Below are 18,008 nucleotides of genomic sequence, written 5' to 3' on the forward strand. Positions count from 1 at the left end.
AAAAATAATTAATATAATATAATTAAATCTCAATTCTTTTTATTCTATTTGATTGGCTAATAAAAATATATTGAAATTATTTATTAATTTTTTGTTTGTCTAATTAAAGAAAGAAATATATATATATATATATATATATTTTGAATATTTACTTTGAATGGTTAGTTTAATAAGATATATTTGATTCTCTAACCAAATTAATATCAGTGGCATTGATTGTAACTATTCTATTAATAAAGTACTAGGAATCAAACCACACATGTGTGGAGTTATGTTTTTTTATAGAGTGATTTACACTCAAAGGCACTTTTTCCACTTCTTGTTACAAAAAAGGCACTTCTGACTATTAGGGGACTTTTTTCTTTTTTTTAAATTTCACATCAAAATAATACAAAAATGCCCCTCGTGTTCACGATAATGGTGGATACAAGTTCGTGGATACTGGTTTAAACCCAGATTTTAAAAACAATAATTTTTTTTTCCCCTTCTATTTTGTTTTGTATTTTTCTGTATTGTGAAATATATAAAATAATTTTGTTTGTTAAAATAAATTCTAAGTTTATTTTGTCATTGTTTTAAGACCCATTATGCTATACTTCATTTATCAAACAAGAAAATTTTCAAATAACCTTTATAAAAAATTAAAAAAAAAAAACAAATCTGGACACGATTGCGTGGATATGTTTTCATTGAAAATATATGATGTGGATGATGCATGATGGACATATAACATGGACACGATTGCGTGGATATGTTTTCATTCATATATTTGACATGAATATGCATTTTACATTGTCTATAATATATCCACATTATCATGTCCATGTTCTTGACAATGTAAAATGTATATCCACGTCGAATATATGAATGAAATCATATCCACGCAATCATGTCCATGTTATATGTCCATCATGCATCATGTGAATAGATTATAGACGTTGTAAAATATATATCCATGTCGAATATATCAATGAAAACATATCCACGCAATCATGTCCATATTGTAGACAATGTAAAATGTATATCCACGTCGAATATATCAATTAAAACTAATCCACGCTATCATGTCCATGTTTTATGTCCATCATGTATCATCCATATCTTATTTTGTAAATGGATATCTAACTACACTTGTGTTTTTTTGAATTTTTTATAAATGCTTTTTGAAAAATTTCTTGTTTGATAAAATAAACTATAGTATAATGGATCTTAAAATAATGAGAAAATAAAATTATGATTCATTCTAAAAAAAAAATTATTTTCAATCTTTCACAATATTGAAAAATACAAAACAAAACAGATGGGGGAAAATTTAATATTTTTAAAAATTTGGGTTTAATCGGGTATCCACTCGTTTGCATCCACCGTTATCGTGAACACAGAAGGCAAATTTGGTTTACTTTTAGGGTGTTCGTTTTATTAAGGGGCAAAAAAATCCAAAAAAATTTGAAAACAAAGAAAAGTCACCTAATAGCAAGAAGTACCTTTTGCTGTAATATGAGTTGTAAAAAGTGTCTTTGGGTGTAAATATCTCTTTTTTATATTCTTTTAATTAATTTCAATTTTTTAGTTAAATTAAAATTGGTGAGAAAAATCATTTAACAAGAAATATAAATAAACAATTGGTGGTAATTAGATAACAATACATATATAACTATCACACAATTGATGTTTATTTGTATATATCATTGAATAGAACATTGAGCTAGTTTTGTTTTGCGGTTTAATTATTAGTAGTTTTTAAATGTTAAAGTGATATGATATTAATATATACTTATATACATACTAATATGGATTAGAATCTAAATACATATATACATAAAATAAGAATTTATTTGTGAATATTTTATTAGAGATCAAGTAATAATTTTTAGTTAATGAATATTATAATATGTGTTAATAATGATTTTATATAGGATTTTAAAGTCGACAAACCGTCTACTTAATCGATTTCGCAATTTACTAAAATATTTTTTCGGCCAGCCCATAAAAATATAATTTAAATTTTGAAAACATATTTCAGTTTTTTTATAAAAATATTTCAATTGGTTTTCGAAAATAATACTAATTAATTATAAAAATAAAATAAAAAATATTGCAGAAATTGAACTAGATTTTTTTCAGATATATGGATTGATTGATTATTATTTATAATAATATATTTTAATAAATAAAGAAACTAAATACACTTTTGATTTATATCCATATATATTCAAAAAAAATCTTTGAGTTCTATATTTAAGAAATAAATGTTTATTTATGTAAATATCTACTTAAATAATAATATAGAGATTTTTTCAAAAAACCGTTAAAAAGCTTTGTGGAAGTGATACATAAGCATAAGCATGACAAACTTTGTTAATAACACACGAAACAAATGTTATTTTTAAAGTATCCTTTTCAAATAATAATCTATATACTAATTTGTGTAGTGATTTGCTTATGTGTCACACTCACATCGAGTTTCACAGCCTTTCGTTTACGTGTAAGCTCTAAAATGAGTTTCAACTGTAAAAAGACTTAAAATAAACCTATATAAAATTATTATGATTTAATGTTTAATTTCATAGTCAATCAAACCGTTTTTAAAATTATATATAACCAAAATTTTAAAAACTTTTAACAAAAATATTTTTTTTTGTTTATATGGAATTTTATATCTTTTAGTTTTACCATTTCTTATGTTTCCGAAATTTAGAAAAAATCTAACAAAAATATTAGAAAAAACCAAAAATGGAAATTATTTAAAAAGAATAGAATGTCGTTTTAAAACAAAAAAATTGAAATTTAAAAAAAAAACTCTAGCAAAAAAGTTTTTTTAAAAAAGAAAATGTATATTTAACTAATGGAATGACGGTATTCGTGATGTTTAAAACACATAAAACAGTGATCAAAATCAAATAAATTCATACGGTATTTCAAAAATTATGTTTAAAATATATAAAATAGTGATCAAAAGATCTCAAAACTATTTAAACTAGATTATTTAGATACTACTATGTGTTTATTTACTCTCTTTTATTTTATACTGTTTTCACGATTAGCTCTTCGAACATTAAAATGCAAAGAACTTTAACAAATATATATATTCAAAAATAAAAAATAAAATGAATAATATCTACAATTAGATTTTAAAATAATTAAATTAAAATTATATTAATTCGCGCAAAGGCGGAAAAATTAATAAATATAAAATAATATAAGAATATAAGAATACTTACCTTCCCCAATTGGCTTTTTGCCATTTGAGAATTTGATTCACGAAGTTAGGCCAAATCGATTTCCCCTCCGTCAAGAAGTGAAATTGACATTTGTTTCACGGAATATAATGACTTCCTCAAAATCTCATTACAAGGAGAAGATTGCTGCTCGTCGGAAGTCAGTAATCGTCTCTTTTCCTGTCCTTTTTTCATCAATCTAGGGTTTCGAATCCGTATCTTCAGAATATCTTACTTCTTTAAATTGTTTTCACAGGGAGGAGAAATCAGAGGAGTCCGATAATCTAAAGTACAGAGACCGTGCAAAGGAACGAAGGGAGAATCAAAATCCAGATTATGATCTATCGGAGCTTGGTTCTTTCCACGCCGTTGCTCCTCCCGGAGCTGTCAAAATCAAATAAGTTCATACGGTATTTCAAAAATTATGTTTAAAATATATAAAATAGTGATAAAAAATCTCAAAATTATTTAAACTAGATTATTTAGATACTACTATGTGTTTATTTACTCTCTTTTATTTTATACTGTTTTCACGATTAGCTCTTCGAACATTAAAATGCAAAGAACTTTAACAAATATATATATTCAAAAATAAAAAATAAAATGAATAATATCTACAATTAGATTTTAAAATAATTAAATTAAAATTATATTAATTCGTGCAAAGGCGGAAAAATTAATTAATATAAAATAATATAAGAATATAAGAATACTTACCTTCCCCAATTGGCTTTTTGCCATTTGAGAATTTGATTCACGAAGTTAGGCCAAATCGATTTCCCCTCCGTCAAGAAGTGAAATTGACATTTGTTTCACGGAATATAATGACTTCCTCAAAATCTCATTACAAGGAGAAGATTGCTGCTCGTCGGAAGTCAGTAATCGTCTCTTTTCCTGTCCTTTTTTCATCAATCTAGGGTTTCGAATCCGTATCTTCAGAATATCTTACTTCTTTAAATTGTTTTCACAGGGAGGAGAAATCAGAGGAGTCCGATAATCTAAAGTACAGAGACCGTGCAAAGGAACGAAGGGAGAATCAAAATCCAGATTATGATCCATCGGAGCTTGGTTCTTTCCACGCCGTTGCTCCTCCCGGAGCTGTCGATATCCGGTAAACACTCGTTTTATCGATTGCTCTACTATATATATCTTTTGTCATTGTTCGCTAACTTTCTTTTGGGATACCTTTCGTGTAGTGATGCGGATGCACTAAAGCTCTCTATAGAGAACAGCAAGTATCTTGGAGGTTCGCGTTAGGGTGTTAAAATTGTTCAAACCGTTTGTGATGGATCCTTATTGGTTTTTCTCTAGATGCTTATAATGGGGATAAATATTGCTAGGTGATGTTGAACATACCCATTTGGTTAAGGGGTTGGATTATGCTTTGCTGAACAAAGTAAGGAGAGAAATTGATAAGAAACCTGATGCTGAAGATAATGGTGGGACGACCAGGTAGGTTTTGATATATATTTAGTTTATTGACTCATTTCGGGATGTTTGATTCGAGTTCAAATCTTCCTCCTCGCTAACAGTGTGCCCAAGGAAGATCAACGAGTTACTTTCCGTACCACAGCTGCAAAGGTATGCAACTTTTTGGCGGAATTTTGCAGATGAGGGGCAAGTTTTGTGATGTGGATAACTGATTAATGCCTTTTCTTTGATCTATTTCAGTCAGTTTACCTGTGGATTGTCAAACCACAAACTATTACCAAGTCTAATGAGATCTTCCTTCCTGGTAGAATGACATTTGTCTATGATATGGTAATGATTTTCACCTCTCTTTTTTGGAGTCAGATTCAGTCCTGTTACATGTTCTTATATCTTTGTTTGTCTTAAGACTTATACATATGTGTATTCTGCTTGCACAATTTTACTTCGAGTATGAGACTATGAGTACGTTAAATTTTTTGTCTCTCAGTCGGTTAATCATAGTATTTGTCTAATAAGGTAGCTTCTACTGCTTTGTATTACCCTGTAAAAGATATTATTAGCATAAGAAATCATATAACCGAATTGGTTGAGAAGTATAGTTTATCTTTGTTTTCTGGTTTCAAAAAGAGATCATACAACTTGTGAATGATGACAGTTGAATATGCAATTGGTGTTCGGTAGTATTATGAATGAAGTTTCCTTGAGATGTTTCAGACTAATTTAAGCAAGCTAACTTACTGTATGATTTTAGTCTGCTCTTTGAAGGCCTCTCCTATCTATCATAATAAATTTATTCTCGCTATGGAATTTTATTTGTTGCTTTTTAGGACGGTGGATATACCCATGACATACCAACCACTTTGTATAGGAGTAAAGCTGACTGTCCATTACCAGAGGTATGTATACTTGGAACTCCTTATTGCAATAATCTTCTTGATCCTGGAGATTTCTTAGGACTGTATCCAGGGATTGTTACATATGAAATGGTTATTGTGATTCAAATGAAATTAGCCCACTGCAGCCTCTTCTTTAACAGTGTTGATGCAATTAATACAGATTATAATGCCAGGAGTTTTGGTTGAAGCATATATTTTTCCTGAAGTAATTTCAAGAATCTTTTGAAGATATATTCATCTTTCTTTTTTGCTACTCTTGAACCAAAATTCGTATAGAACTTTAAAATTATACCGAAATCACTCAAGCAGTTGTTGCTAGAATCGTATCATTAACAGGCATTAATGCTCTCTCCGACAGGAACTTGTGACAGTCAATGTTGACGGTTCTGTGCTAGATCGAATTGCTAAAATCATGTCATACCTTCGCCTTGGATCATCGGGAAAAGTTCTCAAGAAGAAGAAGAAAGAAAAAGATGGTAAAGGTATATTGATTCACTCAGTCTTAGCAGTCCTGATTCACTCATAAACTTCTTAAATAGGTCTCCTGTTTATCTTCTTTTCCTCAAATATGCTAATTGAGGACGTAAAGAGATCCCTAGCCTTCAACCACAATCTTAGTAGTATCTAATGGGTTAGTACTTTCTTTGTTATCAATTTTGAAGAAAGTTATTTGTATTGTAGATACTTTTGCTGTGGTGTCTCTGGACAAGTGAACATATGCAGGCGTGGTTCTGTGACCACTTTTTATAATAATTTGTATTATGCTGATGTGGTGCCTGTGATTTAAGTTAAGAGATAGGCTTGTTTCTGATTCTTTAGCGATATCATCATTTGCTGATATCTCTCCTATCTTACCGTTCATGCATTTCGTAGTTTCTTTTTCCCCCAACAATCACATTCACTGCAACTTTTTAATTGCAGGAAAGATGTCAACCATTGCTAATGGATATGAGGAAGAAAGTAATCAATCTAAGATTGAGAAGGAACCTTCTGAGAACACAAGTGAAAGGGAATGGGAAGTTTTGCCTCCTCCACCGTTACCCTCTGGGACCAACCATATGGATTTGAGTAAGAAAGAAGAAGTACCAGCTGTTGCTAGGACAGACGCTGATGACATATTTGTTGGTGATGGCGTCGACTACACTGTTCCTGGTAAAGATGTGACGCAGAGTCCTATATCTGAGGACATGGAAGAATCTCCCAGGGATAAGGAGAAAGTCTCATATTTTGCTGAGCCTGCTTATGGTCCAGTGCAGCCATCTGCTGGTCAAGAATGGCAAGATATGGTCAGTTCGCTCTATCTAATCCTTGGTTGAAATTTATTCATGCATTAATTTTATGTCATGTTATGTAATTGTTAGATGTAATTTGCTCCCATGTTTAGATATTTGGTTCTGTTGTGTATTTTCCAGAGTGGATACTGTGAAGTTCATACTCAAGGACTGGCTGCTGAGTATCAGGAAGAGTGGCAGGGTTACCAATATGCAGATCAAATTGGGTATCAAGAGCCGTACCTTCAGCCTGGAATGGAGGGTTACGATGTCCAACCAGAAACTGGTGTTTTACAAGATCCTCAACTCATGTCTCAGGAAGAGAAAGATAGGGGTTTGGGATCAGTGTTCAAGCGTGACGATCAAAGGCTTCAACAGTTGAGGGAGAGAGACGCACGAGAGAAAGATCCAACTTTTGTATCCGAGAGTTATTCAGAGTGTTACCCGGGTTACCAAGAGTACAACCATGAGATTGTCGGTAGCGATGAAGAAGCTGATTTGTCTAAGATGGACATGGGTGGAAAGGTATGTACGCCCTGAAATTATTTTATTTTTTATTCAATTGCGTATGAGCAAAATTTACAGTTTCTGGGTCATACATGAAACAGGCAAAGGGGGGTTTACATCGATGGGATTTTGAGACGGAAGAGGAATGGGAAAAATATAATGAGCAGAAGGAAGCAATGCCAAAAGCAGCGTTCCAATTTGGGGTAAAGATGCAAGACGGTAGAAAGACAAGAAAGCAGAACCGTGACCAGAAGCTCAACAATGATCTACACAAGATCAACAAGATTCTTACGAGAAAGAAGATGGAGAAGGAGGGTGGGGATGTTGGTTCTTTAGATGGTGGCGATGCACAGACTCCCAAGAGATCCAAGCATTGATTATTTTTAATATTTTGTTTTGCTGCTCTATTCTCTACTCAGTCTTTCATGAGCAATTCTATATTACCAACACTGTTTAGGTTTCATTTCGATTGTTAGTTTGTACCATGAGTATAGAAACATTTTCCATCCAAATGTTATACTTCTAAACTTTTTTTCCCTCTAAAGATATTTTATTTAAATTGGAAAAGTTACACAGCCTGCAGGCGACAAAATTTCTCCGGAAACAAAGCTGGCGACACGGCCAATAAAGGGGGCAATGACCACCCAAACAATCGGAATACAATACTAATGACCACCCAAACAATCGGAATAGAAGACTAATGACCACCCAAACAAATAAAAGATAACTGGCTAATGAGCAAGACGTTAAAGATTAAAAAATAGTTTAATTGATGATGTTGGAGGTGAAAACCGCACCTCGGTTTTCTCCGGTACAAACCGAGATCGGCATAACATAAGCTCGGTTTACGAAGGGATGTACCGAGAAAGATGGCCGAGTGAAAACACTGGGCCGAATGCAGCCCATTAGGCCGAGGTCGGTGAGAAGTCTCTCGAAGGAATGGAAGGCTTCTCTGAGCTCGGTCGAAATAGGAAGGTTTCCTAACGGAAAAAGGAAACCCTAGAGAAAAAAGAAAAGGAACCGAGAGAAAAAAAAAGTACTCTCGGTCCCATATCGTCTGAGGCGTGCTTAAAGACCGACTTAGAGGATATATATAAAGGGAGATGAATCGACACCAGAGAACACAAGATATTCCCAAGAAGACTTAAAGACTGAGAACTCAATACGCTAGCTTCTTAGTCGTCTTAAGTCTTAGTTCGTTATTATCTATCTGAATAACCGAACTCAGTTGTATTTTGCTTGATTCAATCTAATAAAAACCGAGTTTCCGATCTAAAAGTACTGTTTTGTCCCTTGTCGATATTTACATATCAACAATTGGCGCGCCAGGAAGGGGGTACTTAAACAGATTTCTCAAGCTTTAGATCGGACTTCGGAAAGATTGAATCAGCGATGGCAGACCAAGCCAACATTCACGAAGAAGGAAACCCTCTCGGTGGAGAGAACGCTAACGCCCCAACAGAACAAGGAGGAGGAACTCATGGAGGAAACGCAGGAACTATAGCCGGCCAAACCCCCGCAGCCGTAGGAGGTTATGGAACCGAACTACTGCTCCAAGTGTTCAATGCCCAGTTTGAGGCCATCAACAAAAGAAGCGAGGAGCGCTTCAGTCAGATGGCGGCACAAATCGCCGAGCTCAGTCAAGCACGAACTCCTCTTCGAGTTCGGAACATCATTGACGATCTTAATACCGACGGAGATCCAGCTGGAACTATGAGGTCTACTGCAGTCGGGTCAGCGAATGCACCAGCATCGGATTTAAGCCGAGACGCCGAGTTCGAAGCAATGAAGGCGCAGCTTCGCGATATCACTTCGAAGATACATCAAGCAACAAGCGCGGCTCCGGAAATCGAGCGCGTTATTCAGGAAACGCAGAAAACACCCTTCACACCGCGCATAGCAGGGACGCCGGTCAAGCACATGGAGAAACTGAAGATAAAAGTCTACGAGGGCAATTCCGACCCTCGACACTTCTTGACATCGTTCGGCATCTGCATGAACCGATACCAGTTCAAATCAGCCGAAGAGAGAGACGCAGTTCAGTGCCAACTATTTGTGGAAAGCTTGGGAGGAGTAGCTCTCGACTGGTTCTCGCGACTCGAAGCCAATTCAATCGATAACTACAAGGAGTTAACGACGGCTTTTGTCAAACACTTTTCCATGTTCATTGGACAAATCACCAAGAACTCCGAGCTCTGGCAAATAGCCCAAGTACCAAGCGAGAGCCTTCGCGATTTCATCCAGCGCTTCAAGACGATCGTCGCTAATTGTACGATTAGCGATGAAGCCGCTCTCCTATGTCTTCAGAAAGGAGCTCGGATAAAGACTAGCTTCCGGAGCGCGATCACTCATAACCCTCCACAGACATTAGAAGACGCGTTGCACCGAGCTAATACCTACATCGCCGAAGAGGAAGAAGAAGCCGCTTACGAGCAGAGTTATTCAACGAAGCAACCCGAACGTCCAAAAACCGCAACCAATGAGCCGCAATCGGGATACGGTCGAGGGTATGAGAATCGCAAGAAGTTCTATGCTAATGCAATCCAACAACCGAACAAACAATGGAACAATAAGAGGGTCCGTGGTGAAGAAGATCAAGACGAATCATTGTTCTGCGAGTTCCATAACCGTAGAGGCCACAGCACCGAAGAATGCAGACATCTGCGAGAATACCTACTCGGCCTATATCGAAAGGAACCGATCTCGGTCGATGATCTCCGACGTTCGAACGCGTCTAAGAGCGGCGGGCAACTTTCGATTGACGATCTCCATCGTTCACATATGCCTCGACCAAACAATGAACAGCTTGAGAAAGCACTCGCCAAAGATCCACCAACTCCACCGGCTTTACCGACGTTACCACCGCCACCACCGAATCTGCCTGTTTTGCCCGAGCAACAGAAACGGAATCGTGATGACCGAGCACCAGAGAATCACGCTCCTAAGGCGCGGAAACGTGTCAACATGATAATGGGGGCAATCGAAGCTTGCAGTTATTCGGTCCGAGCCATCAAAGAGTACAGCAGACAGGCCGCCAGCGCGTCCAAAGCCCCGCTTGATCCGCCGAAGGGAACACCCTTGGTATTTACCGAGGCCGATACAATCGGGCTGCATAAACCACATAACGACGCCCTCGTTGTCGAGCTGCTCCTCGACGACGTCGAAGTTAGCCGCATTCTGGTCGATACGGGTAGCTCTTAACATTATCTTCAAGGAAGCACTTGACCAGCTCGAGTTGGTATCAGATAGGATTAAACCGTTTATCGAACCACTTACCGGATTCGATGGAGAACGTTGTATGACGGTCGGCATGGTCCACATTCCGATCTACCTCGGCAGAGTCGCAAGGATTATCCAGTTCCTTATCCTCGATAAACCGGCGATCTACAACGCTATTCTCGGAACACCTTGGCTACACGCAATGAAAGCAGTCACCTCGACGTACCATCAATGCCTAAAGTTCCCGACTCCTAACGGTGTTTACACTCTCCGAGGAAACCAAGCCGTTGCTCGATCGTGCTACATAAACGAGTGCACACTTCATTCGGCCAACCAAGCTTGTGTTATTAGCTCGTTAGGACCGACTGACAAGCTCATCGTCCAGAATATAAAACCTAAACAGGAGTCGATCGTTCAAGTTTGCATCGACGAACTAAGGCCAGAACGTCAAGTCGGAATCGGCGCCGAGCTCGACCCAGTCATCCGCGAGCCACTCATTCACTTTCTGAAACAGCATTCATCGACCTTCGCTTGGTCGGTAGAAGATATGCCCGGGATTGATCCACAGATCGCGTGTCACGAGCTCAACATTGATCCAACATATAAGCCAATCAAGCAGAAACGCCGAAAGCTCGAACCAGAGAAAGCACAAGCCGTGAACGATGAGGTCGAGCGTTTACTCAAAGCCGGATCCATCACCGAAGTCAAATACCCAGATTGGTTAGCAAACCCCGTGGTCGTAAAAAAGAAGAATGGTAAATAGAGGATCTGCGTCGACTTTACCGACCTCAATAAGGCGTGTCCGAAAGATAGCTTTCCGTTGCCTCATATCGACCGCCTCGTGGAAGCAACTGCCGGGAACGAACTACTCTCGTTTATGGACGCGTTCTCCGGGTATAATCAGATTCTTATGCATCCGCAAGATCGGGAGAAGACATCGTTCATCACGGATCGTGGCATCTACTGCTACAAGGTCATGCCCTTTGGCCTGAAGAATGCTGGAGCAACGTACCAACGACTGGTAAACCGGATGTTCGCGAGCCAGCTCGGGCGAACTATGGAAGTTTACATCGATGATATGCTCGTGAAGTCACTTGTCGCTTCCGATCACGTCGGCCATCTTCGCACATGTTTTGATATCTTGGATCAGTATGGTATGAAGCTAAATCCAACTAAGTGTACCTTCGGCGTGACATCTGGAGAGTTCCTCGGATACATTGTTACACGGCAAGGCATTGAAGCTAATCCAAAGCAGATCGCCGCTATTCTCGAGCTCTCGTCACCGACAACCAAATGTGAAGTTCAGCGACTTACCGGACGTATCGCAGCACTTAATCGATTCATATCCACATCGACGGATAAGTGCTTGCCTTTCTACCAACTTCTTCGCGGTAACAAGCATCTCGAATGGAATGAGAAGTGTGAGGAAGCCTTCGCCGAGCTAAAGAAATACTTGTCCACTCCTCCAGTTTTATCCAAACCAGAAACCGGCGAGACACTTTATCTTTACATCGCGATTTTGGAGTTCGCAGTCAGCAGTGTTCTCGTTCGAGAAGATCGCGGCGAACAGAAGCCAATTTTCTACACAAGCAAATCCCTCGATGGATCGGAGTATCGTTATCCGACTTTGGAGAAATTCGCCTTTGCCGTGGTCATTTCTGCACGGAAGTTACGCCCGTACTTCCAGTCTCACGCGATCGTGGTCCTAACCGATTACCCTCTTCGTACTTTCCTCCATAGCCCAAGTCAGTCTGGACGACTCGCTAAGTGGGCTATCGAACTCAGTGAATATGACATCGAATACCGAGGCAGAACAGCAACGAAGTCCCAAGTCCTAGCAGATTTCTTGGTCGAACTCCCACCGGAGCTCGTCGAAGATAATCCGGTTGTACAACCCTGGATTCTTCACGCCGATGGTTCATCATCCCATAAAGGATCCGGAGTCGGAATTCGTCTCAAATCACCCGAAGGAGAGGTTATCGAGCAGTCATTTCGACTCGGCTTCCCGGCATCTAACAACGAAGCCGAGTACGAAGCATTGGTTGCCGGATTATGACTCGCCAAAGGCATCGGCGCCGAGCACGTACACGCCTACTGCGACTCTCAACTCGTGGCTAACCAGTTTCACGGCGAATACGAGGCCAAAAGCGACCGCATGGACGCATATCTCAAAGTTCTTAAGGATATTGCTTCGGAGTTCTCTACCTTCGAGCTTACGAAGATACCTCGAGACGAGAATGCAACCACCGACGCCTTAGCCGCTCTCGCGACTAATTCCGATCCCGATCTTCGGCGAACTATCCCAATTGCAGCAATCGAGCGACCAAGTATCGAGCACGCCCCGAACTGCAACATCATTACGAGACGACGCGATTACAAAGCCCAACCCAACCTTGCTCCGCCCTCACCCGAAAGACGAAACCTAAAGAGGTCATTCCCGATCATAACGACGACACGGACGAGCTCCATGACAACGAATCCGAGCCCGAGGACGAATCCGAAGGCCAGAATGTCCCAATCGATATCGAAGCAGAAGGAGAGGATGAACCCGAAGATTGGACTTTAGAAATTGTGGGATACATTGGAGATGGAACAGTCCCCGCAGATAAATGGGCAGCTCGACGCCTAAAGGCTCGTGCAGCTCGATACGTGGTCAGTAAGGGTACTCTCCTCAGATGGGATGCGTCCGGAGTACTCTTGACATGCGTTCACGGCAACGACATCACGGAAGTAATGCAAAAGGTCCATGAAGGAGAAGGAGGAAATCATTCTGGAGCTCGGTCTTTGGCCTTTAAGATCAAGAAAGCTGGCTATTACTGGCCTACTATGCTCTCCGATTGCGAAAAGTATACGGCACGCTGCGAGAAGTGCCAACGTCATGGTCCAATGATCAATCTTCCTACCGAGCTCCTGATGACCTCGACCGCACCATATCCTTTCATGCGCTGGGCAATGGACATCATCGGTCCTTTTCGCCTATCTACAACTCAGAAGCAATATGTTCTGGTCGTCACGGATTACTTCACGAAATGGGTCGAAGCCGAAGCATACCCCGAGATTCATGGAATTGATGTCAAAAATTTTGTCTGGAAGTTCATCATCTACGAGATCGTTACAGACAACGGAACCCAGTTCACTTCGATCATTTTCCAAGATTTTTGTGCCAAGTGGAAAATCCGACTAAGTTTCTCTACCCCGCGGTACCCGCAAGGAAACGGACAAGCCGAAGCCACAAACAAGACCATCATTGACGGACTAAAGAAACGACTCGACACCGCTAAGGGAACTTGGGCAGACGAACTTGACGGCGTCTTGTGGTCTCACCGAACTACACCACGACGTTCGACCGGTCAGTCACCATTCTTCCTTGCATATGGCACAGAAGCTATGTGTCCAGCCGAACTCAACGTCCCAAGTATTCGCCGAACTATGCTTACCCAGCAACCCGACGCGAATGACAACATGATGATCGACGCACTCGACTTAGTCGAAGAACATCGCGAACGAGCATTGCTCCGGATACAGAACTACCAACAACTTGCAGCTCGCTAGTACAACAAAAAAGTTAAGGGCCGTCACTTTGAAGATGGCGAATCTCGTACTTCGCAAAGTCTATCAAAACACAGAAGAGAAGAACGCAGGAAAACTTGGCGCGAACTGGGAAGGACCGTATCAGGTTATGAAAGTCGTTAAACCCGGTGTTTATCAACTTATGAAGTTAGACAAAACTCCGATCCCGCAATCTTGGAACTCAATGCATCTTAAACGATACTACTACTAGTTCGTTGCGAGCTCAAAAAAAAAAAAAAAAAAGCATCCGAACTACTTAGTCGGAGAAAAAACACTTTTGTACTTAGAACTACGAATGACTTGATCCCTTCAAAGGGTACGTAGGCAGCTCGTTACCGAGTCCAGCTATAACATCAATAAAATTTTATTAAGTGAAATCTGTCTTAAAGTTCTAGTTCGGAAATCACAAGGGACCGAACTCCTTGTTGTTACATCGACTTCCTGGCCAGTTGTTCGATAGCATTCAACATGAATGCAAACTTAAAAGCCGAGATCCGTCTCGCAAGCACCCACATGGTGTCGTGGTTAAGCCACATATCAAAAGCCGGGCCCAGTCCCGCAGTTGAATTTCTAAGTCACCAAGAACAATAAGCCGAGCATATCTCGCATACTTAGGTTCGACTTAGAAAAACCTTGAACTCGTTTTGTGCGTTTACAGGAGTTCAAATTATTTCACTCTTCCAGTACGAAACGATTCACTTGGGTTCCCCAGGCCGAGCTTAAACGCTCGCACAATAAGCCGAACTCCTCAGATTCGCACCATAAGCCGAGTTCACAACACTCGCAAAACGTAAGCCGAATTATCGCAATTCGCTATCGAAAAATAAAAGTTATGATTCGAATAACATCTACGATATACCGATCTAGTACTTAAGCATTAATCACAAATCGTTACCGACGTAAGAGGGTCAAAAGTTAAGTTAGATACCGATCTACTACTTTATGAAGACAAGAAAAAAGACGAACGAGCATATAATTAAAAGCCTCCCGAGAGGCAAATAAGTTCAAAAGGAACCCACCGAGGGTTAAGATAAACATAAATATTACAAAAATAACCCATGAAAGGGCAGCTGAGTTCGATTTAAGAGAAATCCGCTTGTCATCCTCCTCAGCGAAAGGAGACATCCGCTTGTCATCTTCAGTAAGGACGCAAGCATCAATCGAACGGAATTCCTCCAGGGCCTTGGCGTGCTTCGCCTCGATGTCCGCTACCATATCGGGTGGAACCTCATACAAGCCCTTCTTTTTGAGCTGCTTGATAAAACGAGGACTCCGGTGAGCTGGTTGTAGATTAGGTACGGCTTACGAGCTCGGTCAGCATCATCCAAGCTCCGGATGACTTTCTCTAAGCGCTCGCAGGCCTTCGCGTGAACGCTCTTAGCTCGATTCTTCCAGTGCGATACCAAATCCCGCAGCCGCTCTCGATCCCTCTCGAACTCTTGAACAAGCATGTTCTGGGCCTCGGTGAGCTCCTTTCTCACCGCTTTTAGTTCAGCACTCTCTTGCTTCAGTAAATCAACTGAAGAATGGAGAGTGTCGTTGATTTGGAGCTCGGTGGCAAGGCGCTCTTCTGCTTTGGAGACCCTTTCCTCGAGCTCAGCAACCCTAACTTGCTCGTCATAGAGAGCTACCTCGTACGTGGCAACCAGAGTGTTGGTCTGGCTGGCGAGCTACCAAAAATAAAACATGGGTTAGAACTCATACTTACGAAAAATATCAAAATAAAGAAAAGGAATAGAGGAAGTACCACGGCAGTTGTGCGAGCAATCCCCTTGTACAAGTTGGGGAACCGGAGCTCGGAGATAGCCGGAAGACTCGGCACATCAGAGGAGATCTTGTGATAAAGATCGGCGCAAGCGTCGACGTTCTCCTCAAAAGGACCCTCTTCGTCGTAATCAAAGCACACCTTGGTCCTTTTGGCTGGCTCCGGTCCTGGAGAGCCTTCGGCTTGGTCTCTCATCTGCCTCTTCCGAGAGTGAGAAGCTTCAGCCTGGTCGTGAGGAATTGCGAGGTCCGACGTCGCGATTGTAGGAGGCTCGAGCTCGATAGCTGCGTCCTGTGCTCGAGAAGAGTCTTCAATCTTTTTAATCTTTTTAGAAGACTTCTTCTTCTTCGTCTTCTTCTGACCAGCTTGGTTAGGTGAGTTCGCAGCAGGCAGCACCTCCTCTGGCTGCTTATTAGTCCCTTCGGCAGCAGGGACAGGGGTCGGATCTGCCACGTCTAGCTCCTCTGTGTCAAAGAGAGTTGGGATCTCGTCTATTGAGAGCATCCTGGCGGTTCGGGTGTGTTGAGCTCGCGACTTCGGTGCTTTGCGTTTAGGAGCGGCTCGAGGCTTGCTAGCTCGAGCTTTTGGCTTCCGTGGTTTTGGTTCGCGAACAGAACCTGCAATGAGAATCTGTCAAAGGAGGATATCGGAGTAAATAAAGAAGTAGAACGAGTAAAGGCAGAATTTAATAAACGAACCTGCTTTCTTAGCTCGGCGCTGAAGAATTTCTTCCCAAACCTCAGGCCAACGACGCTTACCGGCTTCACTGAAGGCTTCTTCGAACTCAGAGGTAAGTCCGGAGTTAAGGATAATGCTCGGGAGATGACGACCTGCGAAAGATGGAACAAAAGAAAGTTAGTCAAATACAAAGTCAAAAATTAGTACAAGTATAAGCTCGTCTGGTTCACCGATCGGAATCTTCCACTCCGATTAAGTTGGGATGTCAGAGTTGCTGACGGTGAGATCGTTCATCTCCAGATAAAAGTAGAGAGATTCCCAGTCGTTGAATTTACTGGGCTTCGGTCCAGTAACGATGTTCTTCTTCGGCTTAGCGTTTGCAGCGAAGAACCACTCCTTAGATTTGTGGATGTTAACCGAGAAAAGGTCCTCAAAAAGCCGACTGGTTGGAGTCTTGCCGAGCTCATCACAAAGAGATACGAACCCTACGTAGTTCGTTATCGAAGCTGGCATCACCTGCGTAAGAGCAACACCACGACGATTGCAGTAGCCGAGCAGGCGAGAAAGAATTGGGAAGGAGAGCCCGCACTGCATAAAATACGTCAGATAGATGCAGATGAAGCCCTCGGGGACGTCCCATGGCCGATCTCCAGCTTCTGGGACGATAAATATAACTTTGTCTTCAAGTCCGTTTTCTTCAAGCACGGCACGAACGGCGCCAGGAGAAACAGAAGAAGAAGGTACGGTGTGGGGGCAAACGACTTTTCGTTTCGGAAGAGGTGGTGAAGCGTGAATTATCGCTTCGAGATCGTCTTCGGCACCTCTTGTTTCAGTGACGTTCTCCTCGTCATTGTTTTCCTCAATTTCTTCGACCCCTTCAATCTCTTCGATCTCCTCAATCCCGTGATCGACGTTATCGGTGTCCAACCCAGCGTGAGCATCCGTCTCACGAGCTTCTGGTTGTTCGGTCGCTTCGACTCGTGGTCGAGAACGGCTACTACTGGCACCAGCTGATTTTGAGTTTTTTCGGACTAACTGTGGAGGGCTATTCTCTTCTCGAGACGAGTTCGATAGATGAGGATTTGAAGAGGAAGAGCTCGGTTCTGAGGATTCGCGACGATCTTCCGGACGGATTTGGTTAGAAGAGGAGTTAGCTGAAGAGCTGGAAGACATTTTCGAGTTCGGAAAAGTAGATCTAAAGGGAATCTGGGAGAAATGAAGAACAGTATGAAGATTAACCCGAAAAGATTGAAGATTGATCGGAGAACTTGAAGATCGAATGGAAAACTTGAAGATAGCTCGGAAAAATCAAGGATTCACGGCGGCGAGAGTTGAAGGAACGAGAGAAAACTAAGAACAAAAACTAGAGAGAGAAATGAAATCTAGAGAGAAGGGAGAGCAGCGTACCTTATATATGCTTGAGGCGAGAATAATGAATGCGAGAAGAAGTTTA

General features: G+C 40.8%; 3 protein-coding genes across 3 annotated transcripts; 2 read left to right on the forward strand and 1 right to left on the reverse strand.

Annotated features, from left to right (window-relative positions):
* The first annotated feature begins 3,948 nt into the window (after window positions 1-3,948).
* Window positions 3,949-7,882, forward strand: LOC18015911 (suppressor of mec-8 and unc-52 protein homolog 2). Its single transcript, XM_006397959.2, has 11 exons — window positions 3,949-4,092; window positions 4,189-4,329; window positions 4,415-4,464; window positions 4,559-4,670; window positions 4,751-4,799; window positions 4,890-4,979; window positions 5,477-5,545; window positions 5,904-6,027; window positions 6,467-6,831; window positions 6,958-7,341; window positions 7,425-7,882. Exons 1-11 carry the CDS (start codon window positions 4,043-4,045, stop codon window positions 7,698-7,700), a joined length of 1,710 nt encoding a protein of 569 aa, XP_006398022.1. The 5' UTR covers window positions 3,949-4,042; the 3' UTR covers window positions 7,701-7,882.
* Window positions 7,883-8,715: 833 nt separating this feature from the next.
* On the forward strand, window positions 8,716-14,094 carry LOC112086239. The gene is made up of 4 exons (XM_024155149.1): window positions 8,716-10,488; window positions 10,538-11,262; window positions 11,356-12,570; window positions 12,855-14,094. The coding sequence occupies exons 1-4, from the start codon at window positions 8,716-8,718 to the stop codon at window positions 14,092-14,094; spliced, it is 4,953 nt and encodes a 1,650-aa protein (XP_024010917.1).
* A 1,226-nt stretch (window positions 14,095-15,320) lies between these two features.
* On the reverse strand, window positions 15,321-17,728 carry LOC112086240. The gene is made up of 4 exons (XM_024155150.1): window positions 16,835-17,728; window positions 16,576-16,707; window positions 15,860-16,507; window positions 15,321-15,782 (listed from the first exon to the last, which is right to left on the reverse strand). Exons 1-4 carry the CDS (start codon window positions 17,726-17,728, stop codon window positions 15,321-15,323), a joined length of 2,136 nt encoding a protein of 711 aa, XP_024010918.1.
* Between the last annotated feature and the right edge of the window lie 280 nt (window positions 17,729-18,008).

This window comes from Eutrema salsugineum, unplaced genomic scaffold (assembly GCF_000478725.1).
Source record: "Eutrema salsugineum unplaced genomic scaffold, Eutsalg1_0 scaffold_21, whole genome shotgun sequence".
NCBI classification, from domain to species: domain Eukaryota; kingdom Viridiplantae; phylum Streptophyta; class Magnoliopsida; order Brassicales; family Brassicaceae; genus Eutrema; species Eutrema salsugineum.